Raw genomic sequence first — 20129 nt, forward strand, 5'->3', positions numbered from 1 at the left:
GTGCCTCAGTTGGTCTAAACCTCCAGGTAGCTCTGCTGGCTTCTGCCTCTTGCAGGCAGTTGCTCTGGTCTCAATCATCTTTGCAGCTTTTCTCCTCTGAGAGTCTTCCATGGAACTCAGCTTGTTTGAGTCTTCTTGGCAGCTTGACTCCCATTTGAGAGTCATCTTTGCAGCTCAGCTTTCTTCCACCTGAGAGGGAGTCTTAGCTTTTATTATTTACTCTGACAGGAAGGGGCCTCATGAATCTGGTCAGTTTCAAGGACTTCCTGAAGCTATCTTGAATTGTTTACTTTCTGCTCAAGGATCTTCTCTGCAAGATGGCATATTTCAATCTTGGAGGGAATTGTTATACAACACAGCTCTTTGCACTTTATATTTTAGCATTTCTGTCATTTAGTTAACCTTTGAAATGAACTTTAGTAAAGACTCTGAATGACCTATAATATAGCAATTTTTTAGAGGCCAGACAAGTATGGCTCATAGGACTGTTTTCTGTTGCCTTTCACTGCTACTCTGATGCTTTAGATGTCATCCAAGCACACTTGGGGTTGTAAATATCATTTCAGCACTTGGAATTGGAGGCTGGAGGATTACCACAAGTTTGAGGCCAAAAGTTTGGTATTTACTACTTTTCCATTGTCTAATAATACTCTTTCATTTAGGCATGTTCTTCTGGACTCTATTTCCTTTTTAAAATAATTTTTTGTTGTTTTTTTCGAGACAAGGCTTCTCTATGTAGTCCTGGCTGTGCTGGAACTCAAAACCAGGCTGGCCTTGATCTCAGAGAGATCTGCCTACCTCTGGGAATGCTGGAATTAAGGGTATGCACCACCATGCCTGACTAAATAAAACATTTTAAATTGATTAACTGTTGTTTGAAATTTCATATATGTAGGCATTGTATTCTATTTATTATGGTTCCTCATTCTCTTATCTCTCTTCTATCCCTGCCACATTCCCTCCCCTTTCCCATAGGTCCCCTTTCTCACATTCATGCCTTTTTTGTTTTTGTTTTTGCTTGTGATCATTGATTTTAACTAAGACTTATCTCTGTGGCCACAGCTTTACAACTGTCCATTGGAGCCTCATGGGTTCACCATTTATCTCACAACTGAAGGCAATCATCATCTCTTCCCCAGAATCCATCAGTTACTGATAGTTCAGCTGGTAGGGTGTCTTAGTTATTTTTCTGATGCTGTGACAAAGCACCAAGGCATTTACAGAAGAAAGAGTTAATTTGGGACTTACAGTTTCAGAGGGTTTGAGTCCATGACCATCATGGCAGGAAACATGGCAGCAGGCAGACAAGCATGGCACTGGAGCAATAGCTAAGGTCTCACATCTTGACCCATAAGCACAAGACAGAATGCTAACTTGGAATGATGTGTGTTCAAAGCCTATGTATGCCCAGTGGCATACTTCTTACAACAAACCCACACCTTCTAATGCTTCTTATACAGTTCTACCAACTTACAGAGGTAACTTACATGAGCTTTTGGGGGCCATTCTCATTCAAACTACCACAGAGGGTAGGGTCCTATAAGTCCTTCTCTGATCTGTGATTGGCTAGTGACACTCCTGGTCTTGTGTAAGCTCAGTGCAAGCAAGCTGCTGTGAGATCATTTTTGACATGGCTTTATCATGTCTTTCCTATTATCTTGCTCTTACATTCTTTCCACATACTCTTACTATGTTCCCTGTGCCTCAGAGGGGTTGGCATAAATGAATATCCTGATTCTGAGTACTCAACCATTATTTATATGAAGCATTGTTACTGTCATTCACTACAAAGAAAAGCTCTGATCAAATCTGGGAGTATCACTTGTCTATAAGTTTAAATGTAAATATTTAGGACTTCAGTTTGATGCCATGTTAAATTTAGCTAAACAGTAGTAAGCCCTGCCCCTGGATCCATAACCTTCCCCGCCATAGGGTTTTGGTAGGGTTTACAGTACTAGACTTGTATTCCCTCCTATGGAATTGGCTTTAAATCCAGTCCAAGAACACTTACTTTATCCCATAACAGTTGTGCCACTATTGTATCAGTGGATACATCTTGCCTGACTGGTTAGCATTGTAGCATACAATAGCTGGTAAGACCATTACTCCCCTAGCAGCCTGCATAGCAGCATCCAGTACTATCAAATCTAGCCAGCAAGAAGGAAGCATCCATCTCAATTACAGCCTGCTTTCTTATATCTTGTAAACAAGGTGTGTATTGTCTTTAGCAATAAGATCTTATCATCTAGTTTGGGTAAGTAGTCAAGAGGAATAGTAATAGCTTGTATTGTTGTGGAAGTCTCTGAGGCCTCTCTGGCCAACAATTAGTAAGGAAGTACCACATACCTGGCACTGGTATTTTTGCTTTATAAGCAGTGGCTTCTAGGAGCAGTATTATACAGCTATGTAGAATAACTCCTTTTTAAAAAACATTTTAATTGGCTTACAAAATAATAGATTTCTATATTATTTTTCATAAGCTGGACTCTAATTCCTATATCTTAGTATTATATGTATGTTGATTTGGTGTATTCCAGTTTGGCTAATGTCTGTACCTGCAAGCAATCTTCAGTTAAGCTTATATAGAGTTTTATTTAAACAAAGCTCAACTCTGAGTGTAGCATGAAATTAGGTACTCTACTATTAGCATGCTAGCTTACTATTAACAGGTGAGCTCCATTTTCCTAATCTTTGGGGAAAGGAATGAGACATGGCAGCTATTCTATCTGCCAGGTCCAAACTAAGGTACTGATGGCTAACTAGACCTTTAAGGTGTCCCTCTAGCATGTGTTACTGTAAAACGACATCTCATGTGGGAAAATTGATAACTTGTCCCATCAGTCTGTTTTACCTCAGTCTTTATGCCCTAAAAAGAATGAAGTCTAGAATTATTGGTTTCTGCTTATGTTGATTCCCATTTTCCTTAAATTAAGGACACTTTTTCACAAATGGGTCTCCTCAGTGTGAGGTACCATTTACATCATTTTGTGTGAGTGTGGGTGTGTGTGGTATTGGAGATAAAACTGTGGAACTTACATATGCTAAGCAAGCACTCTGTAGTCGGAAGTTTTCCTGTGTCCCTCCTAGTCCTGCAGCCGCTTGGACCCAAGTAAACACACAGAGGCTTATATTACTTACAAACTGTCTATTAGTCTATGCATTGCCACATGGCTTCGGGCTTATGGGTACTTTCACTTCTTGCTTCTCCTGGCAGCTGCTCACAGTGTCTCCTCATTCTCCTTTGTAGTGGGTAGCCATTCCAGCTTGGATCTGGAAGTTCCAACCCCCATTGAGACTCTGGCAACTGTCACGCCTACGAGGCGGGGCGAGGGGAGGTGCCTGGGGACCCGAGAGCTGGATGGGCCAGCGCTCTCTCTGTGCACTCTCTCGGTGCCGGGACGCGGACCGGTGAAAGGTGTATTGCAATCCAGCGGTGTTCTCCGGAGCTCTGCACAATCCACCTTTCACCAGTCTGCGTCCCGGCACCGAGAGAGCGCACAGAGAGAGCGCTGGCCCATCCAGCTCTCAGGTCCCCAGGCACCTCCCCTCGCCCCGCCTCGTAGGCGTGACAGTTGCCAGAGTCTCAATGGGGGTTGGAACTTCCAGATCCAAGCTGGAATGGCTACCCACTACACTCCTTCTCCTCTCTCTCCAGCTCGAATGTACCACCTAACCTTATTCTGCCTCACCATTGGCCAGAGAGCTTTATTTATCAACCAATCAGAGCAACACATATTCGCAGCATACAGAAAGACATCCTACAGCACTTCCCCTTTTCTATAATCTTACATATTTTATATTACTATGGATTTTGGTTTATTGATACAAATTTAAAGTTAATTTTGTTATACTATATATATATATATATATATATATATATATATATATTTCTACTCTTGTGTAAGGTATTATGTTTATGCAACTTACTTAAAATTGTAATATATAATTAAGAAATACAGATTATTTAGTCATCTATGATAATCAAACTTATAGTCATGTTATAAGTTTTCTAGATATACATAGATATATTTCAATTAGGTAAATAATCTTCAAAAACTTCAAAGACCTGCAGAATATTGCATTTAAAATGTTTTAACAACTTAGACTTTTCTGGACAATGAAACACGTCTGCTCCTGGCAACACCAATTATTTCAAAGAGAATGATGGGCATCAAAGAAACTCATTATGGTGGAGTTTGCTTTCTTTGTGGCAAAACTTAGCCACTGGGCAAAAAAGTGCCCTTGCCTTGATTGCTTGACAGTATGTTGTACATGCAGGACCCACAGGAAGGTGACCACTGAACTTTGCAAGACGAGATGGTTCTTCATGTTTCTGCTTTGCAGGAGAAACTGCAGACATTCTACAGGACATGGAGAGAAGTGACTGAAAAATTTGCCAGAATGGGCAGAACAGCCCTTAAAATTTCCTGCTTCACTGAAAGCTGTGCCAGAGCCTCTAGGCCTGTGGGCTGAAGATAGATGCCCCAATGTTACAGAGGAACTTTGGATGACTGTCCAGGCATCCAAATGTCTCTGTCATTTCTAGAATTATGGAAGTTGCTTGCAATATACTTCCTGTTTACTTAGGTAATAGTATATACTTCTGGGGTCTTTGATGGATTTGAAGACTAGATAGTTATAATTTTCATTGGTTATGATAAAAGATAAATTAGATTTGAAACTTTAGACTCACAAATATAGGATAGATGATAGAATATTTTCTTTAAATTTACCAAATACAAATAGGCTAGATATTGTAACTGTAATTCTTGCTTGGTGACTTTTATTACATGTGATTTTTACTATATTAAAGTTAAAACCTTCCTTTTTTGATAAGACAAAAAAGGGGAAGTGCTGTGGGATGTCTTTCTGTATGCTGTGAATATATATGTTGCTCTGATTGGTTGATAAAGCTGTTTGGCCAGTGGCAAGGGAGAATAAGGTTAGGTGGGACATTCCAACTAGAGAGAGATGAGAAGAAAGAGTGAGAGGAGATGCCAGCCTGCCTCCCAAGGAGCAACAAGATGCCAGTAAACTGGTAATGCCACGGCCATGTGGCAACATAAAGACTAATAGAAATAGGTGTAGTTAAGTTATAAGAGCTAGCTAACAAGAAGCCTGACACATAGGCCTTACAGTTTGTAAATAATATAAGCCTCTGTGTGTTTACTTGGGACCAAGTGGCTGTGGGATACAGGTGGGAGAGATTTGTTCTGACTGCAGGGCTGGGCAGGACTGAAGAAACTTTCAGCTACAGTAATCTACCATTGAGCCACACCTGCATCCTGTAGTTAAATCTTTTAATATCTCAAGTTTTGGCATTAGAGGGAACTTTAAAAATTCTACCCTAGAAAGATACCTTAATCTGTATAGCATCTTGTGGTGGTTTGAATGAGAATGGCCCCAAAGGTTTATCTTTTGAATGCTTGATTCCCCAGTTAGTGGAACTGTTTGGGAAGGACTAGGAGATGTGGCTTTGTTGAAGGAGATGTGTCACTGTTGGTTTCAAAAGCCCACACCAGGCCCACTGTCTCTCGGCCTGCTGCTTGTTAATCAGGATGTAAAGCTCTCAGTTACTGCTCTAACCCATGTCTGTCTGCTTCACACCATGATGATCATGGCCTAACCCTTTAACATTATAAGCAGGCTCCCAATTAAAAGCCCCCAGGGCAATCCTTGTATAAGAGTTGCCTTGGTCATGGTGCCTCTTCACAGCAATAGAGCAGTAGCTAAGACACATCACTTCACATTTTAGCTTTTTGTGGTGTTGGAGAAGCCATTGTTTTAGCATTTAGACTACCACCTGGATTAATTAATTGATGCATGATTAATTAAGTAGTCTAGATACTATGAAATTAGATCTGCACCTATATTATTCCCATATACCTGGTCTATCAGAAGGTTTTTTTTGTTTTGTTTTGTTTTGTTTTGTTTTGTTTTGTTTTGTTTTGTTTTTCAAGACTGGGTTTCTCTGTGTAGCTTTGTGCCTTTCCTGAATTTCACTCTGTAGACCAGGCTAGCCTTAAATTCACAGAGATCCGCCTGCCTCTGCCTCCTGAGAGAGAGCTGGGATTATAGGTGTGCACCACCACCACCCAGCCTTATCAGAAGTATTTTTAATAAACTTTATTATGTAAATACTTGCAAATAAGGAAAAACACCCACACCAGTATTAATCATAGCCAAAGTAATGAGCTTATATAAAGTTAGAATTGGCATTCAAAACAGAAGCTCTGAAGCTTCACATTAAATTTTACATTTTCAGTATTGAATATATTTTGTGCACTAATCTACCACCAACCTCCCCCCCCAAAAAATCCATGGCAGAGTTAGAACTAGGAAAACAATTAGCTTTATATTCTCTTTCATAACATGTGTCTGTTACCTTCAGTCACTCCATCTTCATTCCCTTAATACCTAGCCTTTCTTGTTCTCTTTCTTCATGTTGTACTGTACCCACATGCCCATGTGTTTACTTATATACATATATTATTGGCTAGATTCTGCATATGAGAGAGAACTATGATTTTATTTATTTCTGAGATTACATAACCTTGTACTTCAGACAAGGGGCGACTATGCAGAATTCACAAAGAATTTCAGAAATAAAATAACAAGGGGATAAAACTGCCAGTCAACAAATGGGCAATGAACTGAATAGACAATTTTCAAACAAAGAAATGCAAATTATCAATAACTATTTTTTAAAGTGTTCAATGTCTCTTCCATCAGGGAAATTACAAACTAAAACTGCTTTGAGATAATTGCCTTACCCTAGTCAGAATGGTTGTCATCAGCAAATCTGACAATGGAAGTTGGAGAGGACATAGAGGGAAATCCATATTTACTGTTGGTAGTAGAACAGATTAATACAGCCATTGTGGAAATCAATTTGGAGATTTCTCAAATTTAAAAAAGAGCTACCATATGACCCAGCTTTGTGACTCCTGGGCATATATACCCAGAGAACTCCATACCCTACCATAAAGATATTTACACACATACCCATGTTTTTATTACTGCTTTATTTACTGTAGCAAAGGATTGGAATCAGCCTAGTTGTCAGTCAACAGATGAATAGATAAGGAAAATTTGGTATATATAAAAATGGAGTACTACTTATCGCTAAAGAAACAGGAAGTTAAAAATTTGCAGGATAATGGATGTACTTAGGATTTCTGCAATTTGTGAATTCTGGCCATTAACCCCTTGTCTCTCATTATGTGGGCTCTCTTAGCTCTGCTTGTTGTTTTCCCTCTGTACAACAACTTCTTATTTTCATGTGGTCACATTGATTGATACTAGGGTTAGTTCTGTTCTGTTGGTGTTCTGCTAAGTTCTTATCTACCCCAATATCTTGAAGAGTAGCCTGTGTTTGCTTTGAAAACTTTCAGTGTTTCAGGCTTTAGATAGAGGTCTTTGATCCATTCTTAATTGATGTTTGTACAAGGTGAAAGGTAAATTTAATTTCATTCTCTGGCTTGCCAGTTCAGTTTTGCTACCACTATTTATTGAATGGGCTCTTTTTTCCCCAGTATATTTTTGCCTCCTTTTCAAAAAATTAAGTGGAAATGGCTTTGCCATTTTATTTCCTGATCCTTTATTCTATTCCATTGGTCTTCCTGTCTATTTTTATACAAATACCAAGCTGTATTTATTATTATAGCTCTATAGTATAGTTTTAGATTGGTATTTCACTTCCTCCAGCATTGTCCTTACTCCTTGGGATTCTTTGCTATCTGTGGTCTTTTGTGGTTCCATATGACTTCTTGCATTTTTTTTCTAAGCCTGTTAAACATGACAGGGGAATTTTTTGTTTCCCATTTTCAGTGTAGTCTGGTTTCTGTGTCATCAGATACATACTTCCTGTTCTGTCTCCACTACGAAACAGTCTTGGAAAGTGGTAAGGGTTGTTTCTAGACATGCTCTTAATAATCCTCTTCAATTGCCTAGCATCATAATAATGGCTTCCCTAAAACTGCATTTGATCTTCAGCTACCTACAAAATGGTAAGATTCCCAAGCAGAAATAGAAAAGCAGAGAACACACAGAAGTCTCACATATTCATAACAGGCTTATGTTAATTCCATTCTGGCACCCAGATTCCTTATAGTCGTTGGCTGCTTTCAATCCTTCAAGTGTACACACACACACACACACACACACACACAGAGAGAGAGAGAGAGAGAGAGAGAGAGAGAGAGAGAGAGAGAGAGAGAGAGAGAGAGTGAGTTAACTCTGTAAGGAGGAGATGGGTCCATAGTTGGAGAACCACTGGATCACCATTTCACCCCTGGGGAAGCTGGGCTTTTTTGTATACTTACACACACTACACACACACACACACACACACACACACACACACACACACACACACACAATATGTGGAACAAGGCTAGGTCCTCTGCTTCCTTCTTGAATTGGACTAAGCAAGATGCACTTTTTTTTGTTTGGGTCACTTTAAATGACAGCAGGGACCTGATTCAATAAGAGTAGGGACTTTAGAAATTTCCACAGAGGAAAAAAACGCCCACCAATGGAAATAAACCTGACAAAAGAGGCTTTCTTTTGGACAAGATCCTGTAAAGAGGCCATCTTGGACCAAAGAGAAAGTAATCTGAAAACAACCTGATCTAATCCAGGACCCTGTTCCTTAGCTGGGGAATTAACTATCTCCTGTCCTCACTTATAATATCTGTTTGTCTTCCTTCTTTTTTTTGTTTTTGTTTTTCAAGACAGAGTTTCACTGTGTAGCTCTGGCTGTCCTGGAACTCACAGAGATCCATCTACCTCTGTCTCCCAAGTGCTGAGATTAAAGGCATGCACGGCCATTGCCTGACCATAGTGGGTTTCTTTATTCTTGAATTTTGTATTTGAACTGGATGATGAGGGACGTTTGTCCATTACCTCCTGGAACAGGGTTTGTTTTTAATCTACTAGCACTCAGAAGTACCCCCGTGACAAGCTCTGTTCCAGGAGAAAGTTTTTAGAAAGCTTGAGGAACAGCTGGGCATGGTGGCTCAGTCATGTAATCTCAGGCTAACATAGGAGGGTCACCATGGGTTCAAGGCAAGCGTGGGGTCTATGGTGAATTCTAGGAGAGTCAGGGATACAGAGGAAGACCCTGTCTCAGAACAAAACAAAACACTTTCGATGATCTAGTTATATATCAAAATAGTACCAAAACGTAGTAAAACAGGCTTGAAAGGAGGAAAGGGAAAGGGAGGAATGATGTCATTATATTTTAATTTCAAAACATTAAAATGTAAGAGATAAGAAGATAGCCACTGAAAGACTATCAGTACTTGTGCATCTGGTCAGGAAGGCACAGAGTTCCTTAGAACCAGCCGTACTTCAGTATTCCTTCAGTTCCTATACGTTAGGTGCCTGTTAGAACCCCATGGCTAGGAAAGGCATAAAGACACATAGAAAGGAAGTTAGAGACTGGAGTTTATGACCTTGGGGATTGAAAGAAAGCTTGAAGGTCATACAGCACAAAGACAGAGATCCAAGATCAAATGAATCAGCAAGAATTTACTGAGTGCCTGCCATACCTGAGTTGCAGCATGTCAACATAGAAAGGAAATGTTACCTGGAGGCATCATCACCTCCGAGTCTTTGTCATCTGGGGACTGGCTTCTCTATCTTATTGTGTGGTTTCCCTTTTATATGTTTTTTTAACCTTTTTTTGAGGCGATATTTTATCATATAGCCCAGATTGGCCTTCAACTCTTGACCCTCCAACACCAGCTACTCAAGTACTAAGATTATGGACAAGTACCCTAGTTTCTTTTATACATTCTTAAAGAAGGTAAGCATTTCTACAGTGTATGATGGTGGGCACCTATAATTCCAACACTTGAGAGGAGTAACTAGCACTGAAACAGAAAGTCTGTGAGCCTGAGGTCAGTCTGGGCTACACAGTAAAGTCCAGCATAACCTGGGCTACATAGTGCCAGCCTGTCTCAAAAAGGGTATTTCCTAGTGTATTGTTTGCTTTTATCCTTTGTTAGTTACCCTGGTTGGCCTTGATTACCTGATGTCTTCCTAAGATTTTACCACTACCTCTTCTGATGTCTGATCCTGACATCTAGCTCCCCAGACTCCAAATGTTTAGCTGCCTCACAGATACTCTCAAATGGTTGTCCTCATGCACCTGAAATTCAGTTAAACTTGTACTGAAATATGCTGCAGCATGGATAGAACTTATAACTACCATGCTGAGTGATAGGAGCCAGGGGCAAAAGCCCACCTATGGTATGATCCCATTTATTTGAGTGGAAAGACAGCCATAGAGACAGACAGTAGAATTTAGGAGCTGGAGGTTCAGGTGAATATTGGAGAGAGGTCCTGAGATTATTTGTAATGGTATAGAGTTTCTTTTTAAAGTGAGAAAACTATTCTAAAACTGATTATCATGATTGGTTGCACAGTGCTGTGAATATACTTTGACAGTCATGGAATTTTTCCAAGTTTTCTTTAACTTTATTGTATGTATATAGCTGTTTTGCCTTTATGCATGTCTGTGGACCACACATGTTCCTGGTGCCTGAGGAGGCCAGAAGAGGGCAGCAGAGCCCCTGGAACTGGAGTTACAGTTGTGAGTTCCCATGTTGATGGTGAGATTCTGGTCCTCTGGAAGTACAGCCAGTCCCCTTATCCACTGATCAGTCTCTCTAGTCCCAAAGTTGTTGAATTGAATACTTTAAATGGGTGAACTGTATAGAATGGGAGTTATATCTCAGTAAAGTTGTTTAAAAACATAACTGTCTTGGGGGCTGGAGAGATGGCTCAGAGATAAATAGCACTTCTATAGGTCCTGAGTTCAATTCCCAGCAACCAACTATATGGTGGCTCACAACCATCTATAGTGGGATCTGACGCCCTCTTCTGGCATAAATTCGTACACGCAGATAGAGCACTCATACATAAAATAAATAAATCTTTAAAGAAAATAACTGTCTTACTTTTCTTGTTGGAGTGACAAAAACCATGACCACAAAAAAGCTACTTGGGGAAGAAAGGGTTTATTTGGTTTTCAAGTATTTATCACAGTCCATCATTGAAGGAAGCTAAAGCAGGCACCTGGAGTCAGGAAATGAAGCAGAAGCCCTGGAGGAACACTGCTTACTGGCTTGCTTCCCATGGCTTGCTCAGTTTGTTTTCTTATACTACCCAGGACCACCTGCCTAGGGGTGGCCCTGCACACAGTGACCTGGGACCTCCAACATCAATCAGTGAAGAAAATGCCCCACAGACTTGTCTATGTGCCAATCTGGTGGAGGCATTTTCACAGTTGAGCTTCCCTCTTCCCAGATGAGTCTAGCTCATGTCAAAACCAAGCCAATGCAATACCAAATATGCTCTCCTCCACAGACCACTTTCCTCTCTCCTATCATGGTCCATAGCTATTACAGCCAGCCAAGCCAACCTAAAAACTTGTCCTAATAGGCAGTCCACCTAGTTTCCTCCTAACTTTTAATATTTCAAGTCTTATTTTTATCACTCACATCTTCATTCAGTTCATTCATTTTAACAAATGCATATTATTCTCCTTTATGGGTATATTAATAATTTCAGTTTTCCAAGTCTTTTTACTTACATACTCAATAACTAATCCAGTTAGAAAATACCCAAGTGGGGGTAAAGAGATTGCTCAGTGGTTAAGATCATGTGCTGTCTTCCAGAGGACCTGGGTTTGGGTCTAGCATCCACATAGTATCTAACCTACCTGAAACTCTAGTTTTAGAATATCCAGTTCCCTCTTCTGGCCTCTGTGGGCACTTCATGACCATGGTACACAGACATACATACAGACAAAACATTCATGCACATAAAAAATACACAAGCTAGCTCTTCTAACACTAAGCAGTTTCATATCTTTTTCTTTTGCCTTAAATGTGGATTTAATTATGCTTCTGTCATACAACTTAATTTTTAAAACACTTTTTAATATATGTATGACATTTCTGTTACTATTAGGTATTAAGTTTTTTCTGAACTGAATTTAATATTTAAAGTACCATAAACATACTGTAAGTTTTGTGCAGTACTGATTAAATGAAGTTTTGCTACAAATGTGTTTATATTTTCAACTAGTTCATATATTCAAAGATACAAATCTGCCAGTGGTGATGCACACCTTTAATCCCAGCTTTCGGGAGGCAGAGGTGGCTAGATCTCTGTGAGTTCGAGGCCAGCCTGGGCTACAAAGCTAGTTCCAGGACAGCCAGGGATACATAGAGAAACCCTGTCTCAAAAAAACAAAAACCAAACCAAACAAACAAAAAAAAACCCAAAGCAAACAAACCAAAGATACATATTACTGGTGTTAGAATAGTAGTGTTCAAGTATCTGTGTAATTGTATTTCTTCTTATAAGTATGGAAGAACCTTGTATAATTGTAGAAATTGGAATGAAAGGACTTTAGGAATAATTAGTAGTGTTATTTGGTTCATTAGACTCACTCTAAATTATAGGCCAAAAATATACCACTTATTTACTCTTCTATAACCAAACAGTATTTTGAGAGTTCTCTCATTGAAGCTTGGTTTTGCTGTCTTTTAAATTTTGTTAGGCAAAAAGAATTGAAAGCTATCTGATATAAAGTGAAAAATTTATACTATTGATTACTAGTTGTTAAAGTTGGGTTATTTATTTATTTATTTTATGCAGAGTCTCACTATATAAACCAGACTAGCCTGAAACTCAAAAGAGATCTGCCTACTTCTACTTCCTAAATGTTGGGATTAAAGGAGTGTGCCATCACCACTTGGCAAAACCAGCTTTTTGTTTGTCTTGAGACAAGGTCTCACTGTATGGTACTGGCTGGTCTAGCACTCACTATGTAGACCAGGTTTACCTTGATCTCAACATGCCCCATTCTTGGCTCACTTTTTTGACATCATCACTAATAATTGAGTGTTTTGGGGGGCCTTGCCAGGTCATACAAAATAATAGATTCAGTAGGCCTGTAGAGATGGCTCAGTGGCCATCTAAGTGTGAACTGAGTTTTAATCCCCACAACCTCCAGAAAACCAGAAAAAGAGGTAGTGTGCATCTGTAATCCCAGCACCTCCACAGCAGGATGGGAGAGATCTGAGAATCCATGGAAGCTTGCAGAGTAGCTTGTAACCAGTAGTGAACAACAAAAGATCCTCTGTCTCAGCTGGTAGTGTGGCCAACTGATCTAAGGTGCTGTATTAAGTAAGAGACCCTGTCTCAAGGTGAAAAGGGAGAACCAATATCTGAATGTGTCCTCTGACCTTCACATGTATGCCATGCTATTTAGACTCCTGTATTCACATGTACTGTATGTGTACACATACTCATACATACATACATACATGAGAAAAATTACATTTTATATTTAGAATTATATATATATATATATATATACATATATATTTGTAACAATAATTTTTAAAAAGGTCATAAATTTGAAAGAGCATGGCAAAAGTAAATGGGAGGACTTGGAAGGAGGAAAGAGAAGGGAGAAATGATATAATTATAATATTGAAAAAAAAAGAAATAGATTCAAGATGAGAATGCAAAAGAGACGGAACTAGCCTTACCAAAGTGTGTAGAATTTTAGAAAGTGAACATCAGGAATTTAAAGATCTGAAATGAATCCCCTCAAAGTGTCTGGACTCACACTGCTACTTGTAAAGTCATTGTATACTCCTGAGGGTATGTGTACTGCAGTTGAGACTCTAACTTGTGTATGTAAGCCTCTATTGGTGACTTCAGAGTAGCATATAGGTACTCATTTTTTCCAGTATCAACATTTAAGCACATTAACATTTTAGTATCTTGCCAGAAATTCCCCTTTTACTCATTTGTACTAATACCCAGAGTATATGAAAGGGTCTATAGTATAGACTCTATACCCTAGTCAGTGTGACACGTCAACCGTTTTCAACCTGAAAGCAACAAGTGATTCTTATTATTTGCTTTTGTTTGGTTATTAATAGTGGTCTTATTTATGTCTCTGCTTCCCTAGAGGGTTCTCTTTTTTTGAGACAGGGGCTCTTTTTGTACCCCTGGCTGTCCTGAAATCGCTCTATAGACTAGGCTGGGAACTCTCAGAGATCTGCCCATCCCTGCCTCTGTCCTCTAGAGTAGGGATTAAATGTGTGTGCCACCATGCCCGGCTTTTCTGAGGGTTCTTGACTCACTGAAGCTTGACCCTAGCATATATTTTGCTAGTGTTTATTTTCAGTTTGACAGCTCATACATCATGGAACTTTTAGAAGACTGACATGAATCTGTCATATTTCTCCTGTATGGCTTTTAAGTTTCATATCAAAATTATGCTTAGGAAAATTCTTTACTGTGTCCTTTGAGTGGATTTATTTATTTATTTGTTTGTTTTTGTGTTTTTTTTTTTGAGGCAGGGTTTCTCTATATAGCTTTGGAGCCTGTCCTGGATCTCTCTCTGTAGACCAGGCTGGCCTTGAACTCACAGAGATCCGCCTGGCTCTGCCTCCCAAGTGCTGGGATTAAAGGTGTGTGCCACCGACTCCTGGCTTTTGAGTGGTTTTATAATTAATATAATCCATTATATTTTTATGATATAATATGAAACCAAGATCTGATTTCCTACTAGTAGTTTTATAACATCATTTATTGAATATCTTGTCCTTTCCTTGACAACTGAAAATGATCCCTTCAAGCCAGGCATAGTGGCGCATGCCTTTAATTCCAGCACTTGGGAGGCAGAGGCAGTTGGATCTTTGAGTTCGAAACCAACCTAGTCAACAGAGTGAGTTCCAGGACAGCCAGGGCTGTTACACAGAGAAATCCTGTCTCAAAAGACAAAAAAGGAAGGAAGGAAGAAAAAAAGAAAAGGTAGAAAATATTTCCTTCATTATAAGCTAGATTCTTAGCTATCACTGGTCTGTATTTAGAAGCTTTCCAACCATCTTGTTTTCCTGATCCTGTGATTTGCTTATCTCTTTGCTACTAGCATAGTTCATGTCCTGGAACATAGATTCTATCACATCCCCCTATACACAGATACTTCCCTTTTTCTTTTTTCTTTCTTTCTTTCTTTTTTTTTTTTTTTGAGATGGTTTCTCTGTGTAGCTTTGTGCCTTTCCTGGAACTTGCTTTGTAGACCAGTCTGGCCTCGAACACACAGAGATCCGCCTACCTCTGCCTCCCAAGTGCTGGAATTAAAGGTATGTGCCACCACCGCCCGACGGGCACAGATACTTTCTTAGTGTCTTGTTGCTCACAGAAAGAAACCAAACTTGTTAGGTAGGTCTAGTCCTAAGCTACCTTTCCAGGAACATTTCACCACAGCCATCTGCATTTTTAAGTGTGTTTCCATTGTTCCTACTGTTCTCTTAGCTAGAAATAGCATTAGTGCTGCCACACACTCTTGTGGAAGCAGGGTCTTGCTATGTAGTTCAGATTTGGCCTCAGACTTTAATCCTGCTTTATCTTCCAAGTGCTGGGATTTCAGGCATATGCCACTAAACTTGATTTCTGTTCTTTATTATAAAATCCTCCTTTTGTGGAAACTGGAGCTACTGGAAAATTTTCCAAGTCTTCCCTCACATCCCTTTAACTTCTGTTTCATTTGGTCTCTTAAGTTATTTCTGTTCATCTTACTCACTTGTGAAACAGACGATCCACTTCTTAAGGCTAGACCATGCCTTATCAGTCTGTCTTCCTGGTTTACCTTTTGTCATTTTCGGGCTTTAGAAAATGTGTTTTTTAATGAAATTGAATCTGGATCATGAATACATACATACAAACATACATACATACATACATACATACATACATACATACATTCCAAAGGTTAGTGAGCAGAAACTGCAGGATGAGAGTTTTCTGCCTTTGATAATCTGCAGACAATTCAGTACCTAACTGTACTGGTATGTGACTGGTTTGTTACAGTGGAAGGATACACAGCAAAATCAGCACATGGAGCAAAATTGAGGAGAAACTTTGTGCAAATTTATGTGGGTCCTTTGCCTGTGGAGCCACTCAGGGCATCAATAATTCCTTCAGTAGTTGCTTAAGATAATGTATGTGCACTGTTGCCAGCCTGAGCTTACTGGAGACTCAGTGCCCAGCGTTGTTGCAAAGAGCTTATCATATGGTCACTCCTTAGTGGACATACATCCAGATTCTAGGCTCTCAGAAGGAAGTAGCCTAAACCATGTTATTTACACTTTGAACACTCACCAGTTAATAGTCAGACTCCCCCTGAAATGTCAGCCACTGGCCAGCCTTGAAAGCAGGCACTTCCAAGGATAGCAGTAACTCCTGTTATATCAACTCTTTTCTGAGCAGCCATATTTTTGAGGAGCTTAATTTCTCTAAAGGGAAAGATATCCATGGCAGGAGTGGTGAGGAGGTGTGCGCTGAATACCTGCACTGTCTTCCCAGAGGAGGTGGGTTGTAAGCCGAGGCTTGGGGAAGACTTAGGCACAGAAAGAGTGAAAGCCCCTGGTCCATGTTTGTCAGTAGCACGTGGGGAGAAAGAAGTACACAATATACCGAGGGCCTCAAATTGTTCATAATTTCTTTCTTAATTGAATTGATAGCAGTAGATACCTTTATGAGGAGTAAGAAGGGGAGATAGTGCTTTAGGACAGCCAGTTGAATGGTAGTGAGTAGCAGGGTCCCAGGGAATTAGGATGAGACACAGTAAGACCAGCAAGGTAGCATTTGCAGTGACCCTGTGTTGTTAGGAAAACCTAGCCTGGAAGTGGTGGTGCACACCTTTAATCCTGCTCTGGGGAAGCAGAGACAGGTGGATCTCTTGAGTTCTAGTCCAACCTGGTCTACAGAGTGAGTTCCCAGGCAGCCAGAACTGTTGTTACACAGAGAAACCCTGTTGGGGGCGCGGGGAAGAAAACCTAGACAAGCCTGGCAGTGGTGGCACATTCCTTTAATCCTAGCACTGAGGAGGCAGAGCCAGGGGAATCTCTGAATTCAAGGCCAGCCTGGTCTACAGAGAGAATTCCAGGACAGCCAGGGCAACACAGAGAAACCCTGTATAGAAAAACCAAAAAAGGGGGGAAAACCTAGACAAAACCTAGTTCAGTATTATACTTAAAAATATCTTTCCAGTTATTGGAGGAGTGGAGATGAGTTTGAGAGACGATAAGACACTGTGTCAGGATGAGAGTAGTTCAAAGAATTGCATGCTTTTCAAAATACGATTGTCAGTTGAAATTTTCTTTAGAATTATTGTACTTAGAATTTCTTTTCAAAGTTGTTATTTGGGGACATTTTATTTGAAGATATATGGTTTTGTAGTATATAATCAATAAAGAATAAATAGTGTCATCTACAAATTTTAGATGAATAATGTTGAAAAATGTATATGCATGTGTTTTGAACATTTCATTAAGCAAGATAGAAGGAATAATAAGATTTTTCTACCAGCATTGTTTTTATTTGGAATTAAACATTTCCATTCTAATATGAATGCTAAAAATAAACACACTTTTGCATTTTTTTCAGTTTTAATGTAAGAGCCTAGTTAAAAGGTAAGGATATATTTGAATAAATTTTTATTTTTAGTGTCTTTGAAATATATGTCATTCTACCATTTTTAGTTTTATTATTTACATAGTTTTATATCAAGTTTGTAGTTGGTAATTTTAGTGTTTTTGCATCATACCACAATATAAAACCCACATTTGTTACTCTTATCATAATCTTCCTGTTCTTGTGAGGTTTTTTTTCTCATATTTATTGAAACCGTTATGTCTTTATGTTGATAACCATCTGAAAGTTTTCCAAAAACTTTCTTTGCAATCAATTATCAGTCATTACAAGAGTCCATGTAGTTTTGGAATAAGAAGTAGTATGTGATAGAAAGGATACCATGCTAGTTTGCACATGTGTGCCTCCGTTGTGTCAGGCTGGGGACTGGAGAGGCAAAGTTTGAGTTTTGGGTTTAGGCCAGAGTGCTTTCCCAAAAAATTCCCAAGGAGCACAATGTGGTTTCCCCATTTGCTAAGACCAGTGCCATCTAGTGGAGTTTTTGTCTGATCCATTTACCATTTTTGCCTGTTTTGGTGCATTCGGTGTTTAGATGGCATCTTCAGGGTTCCACATTCCTTTGTGTGAATTGTGAGGTGCAAGTTAGCACTATACAGATTAAAGCATTTTGAGAACTGTGCTGTGGGCCAAACTCTAGCTAAGATGTTAGAACTGACTCTTCTATTGAAGCCCATATTTCTCTTGTTTTCTCTTGATAGGAATATACAATATTGCCACAGAAAACCAATCTGAAATTGTTGCAAATGGAACTGAGCCTACAAGAGGACTTAACTGAGGATGGAACCGAGCATCTCGTTTGGTCAGGAATTGGAATTGACACTAAGACACTAATACTGTAACTTTCTTGATAAAATATCTTTATTTTTCAGTAGTGGGATGCTGCAACTTTTTTACACTTAACAATCACTGTTATCCACAGTATTCGGTTTCAAAGTTGTATTTAACTACAAACTCTTTTGCAAGACTCTCAGCAGGATCATTTGAGGGGCATTATTGGTTGATGCATCTTTTTCTGAGTGTGGTTTCATTGAGAGAATTTAATCAAGTTATATCTAAACATTTATATGTTCAAAGCTTTGTTTATGTTATAAGAACAAGTATCAGAATTATATAGTGTCTGTATATGGAATAACTTTAAACAGTGGCCTTACAGTAGCAAATTTTATACTGGCTTTTCTTTTTCTGATGACATTTTGGCTTCTAACTTGAAGTTTTCTGAAGTTTCTGAAAATCAAGGCCTATCTACATCATCCATTTCATAATCAAATATGAGAAGCCTAGAGAAGAGGTGTGTCTTCTTCATCAGGTCGTGGCAAGTGCACTGAATTGTTAGTAATGCGTGTCTTGGGTATTCCCATGACTATTTGCTCTTTTCTAGTTTCAGATGCTATTGTGGAAAATATCTAAGGATTTTATAATCTCTATTCCATCTTCTTTTCCCTCAGGGCAAGCTTGTGCATATTATATTTTTAAAAGCTTTTAAAATCTGACAGACAAAATTGCATATTTGAACATTGTACTTTACTACTATGATATTGCACATTTTTCAGACACATCTTACAAAGGGCATACCTTTTGGTTCAGTTGATAGGTGTTGCGTACCTATGACATGTAATATAGGATCCATGGGATATTAAATACAGTCTGTAGGTCCAGAAACTTACTTCTTTGTTTTCTTTCCTTCTGCTTAAAAGTACATACACATTCTCAGTCAATTTTTTGTGAAATGTTTATTTGTAAGAAAATAAAACATTGTTGCTCTTTCTGCTTGAAGCTGTTAACTGGCAGTTGGTGAGAACATTCTTTTAATTTTTCATCAGACTGACAACCCTGGATAATACCTGTTGATGTTGAATACTTAGGAAACACACAATGATGTATATTATTCCTTGTTTTCTTATTTAAATTTTTTCAGACAAGGGCCACTTTTCCTTAAGTGGGTCAGTGATAAGGGAAGTTGGAGCCTTGATTCAGTGGTAACTGATGACGCATAGATGGCCTGATTTTCATACTGTGTACCCCTTCTAGAAGTCAGGTTTTCCAACCCTCCTATACATGAAGCTAAAAGTAAGGGAGAAAATTATGTATGCAGTAGTATAGCAAGTTTGCATTGTCTGGGTAATTAAAACCCTACCTTAATTTTCTTGAGTAAGGGTCTAATGTAGCCTGGGCTAATATGGAATTCAGTATATTGCTAAGGATGACATTGATAACCTCTAGGGTATTGGGATTATAGGCATGTTGCCACCATTAGTGGTTTTTATAAGGTGTTTCATGCATGTTAGGCAAAAAGTCTGCCAGCTGAACTATATCCTCAGTCTATCGAGCTTAATTTTTATTTTATTATTTTATGTGTATGGGTGGTTTTTACTGCATATGTATCATACAGTGCCCACAGAAGCCAGAAGGGAACGCTGTAGCCCCTGGAACTGGAGTTACAGGTGGTTATGAGATGTCACTGGCTGCTGGGAATTGAACCAAGGATCCCTGATGGAGCAGCTGGTACTCTTAACTGCTGAGCCATCTGTCCAGCCCCTAGTTTTAAAGTAATTGATTTCATGTGTTCCCGTATTCTAGTAGACAGTTATGAAACTGTC

The 20129-nt window shown here is 39.1% G+C and overlaps 1 protein-coding gene across 5 annotated transcripts in view; it reads left to right on the forward strand.

The window, feature by feature from the left end:
- The window catches only part of Bclaf3 (BCLAF1 and THRAP3 family member 3), a 66768-nt gene extending 47455 nt beyond the window's left edge, over positions 1-19313 (forward strand). For 4 of the 5 annotated variants that reach the window (XM_015992137.3, XM_015992140.3, XM_076562071.1 and 1 more), the window contains one exon: positions 18231-19313. In XM_015992137.3, coding sequence (XP_015847623.1) covers positions 18231-18371 — 141 coding nt within the window. In that variant the 3' untranslated portion in view covers positions 18372-19313. Of the gene's footprint in view, positions 1-17487; positions 17514-18230 lie in introns of all 5 variants that reach the window. The other variant, XM_015992139.3, reaches the window with a different exon arrangement.
- Positions 19314-20129: the final 816 nt, after the last annotated feature.

Source organism: Peromyscus maniculatus, chromosome X (genome assembly GCF_049852395.1).
Source record: "Peromyscus maniculatus bairdii isolate BWxNUB_F1_BW_parent chromosome X, HU_Pman_BW_mat_3.1, whole genome shotgun sequence".
NCBI classification, from domain to species: domain Eukaryota; kingdom Metazoa; phylum Chordata; class Mammalia; order Rodentia; family Cricetidae; genus Peromyscus; species Peromyscus maniculatus.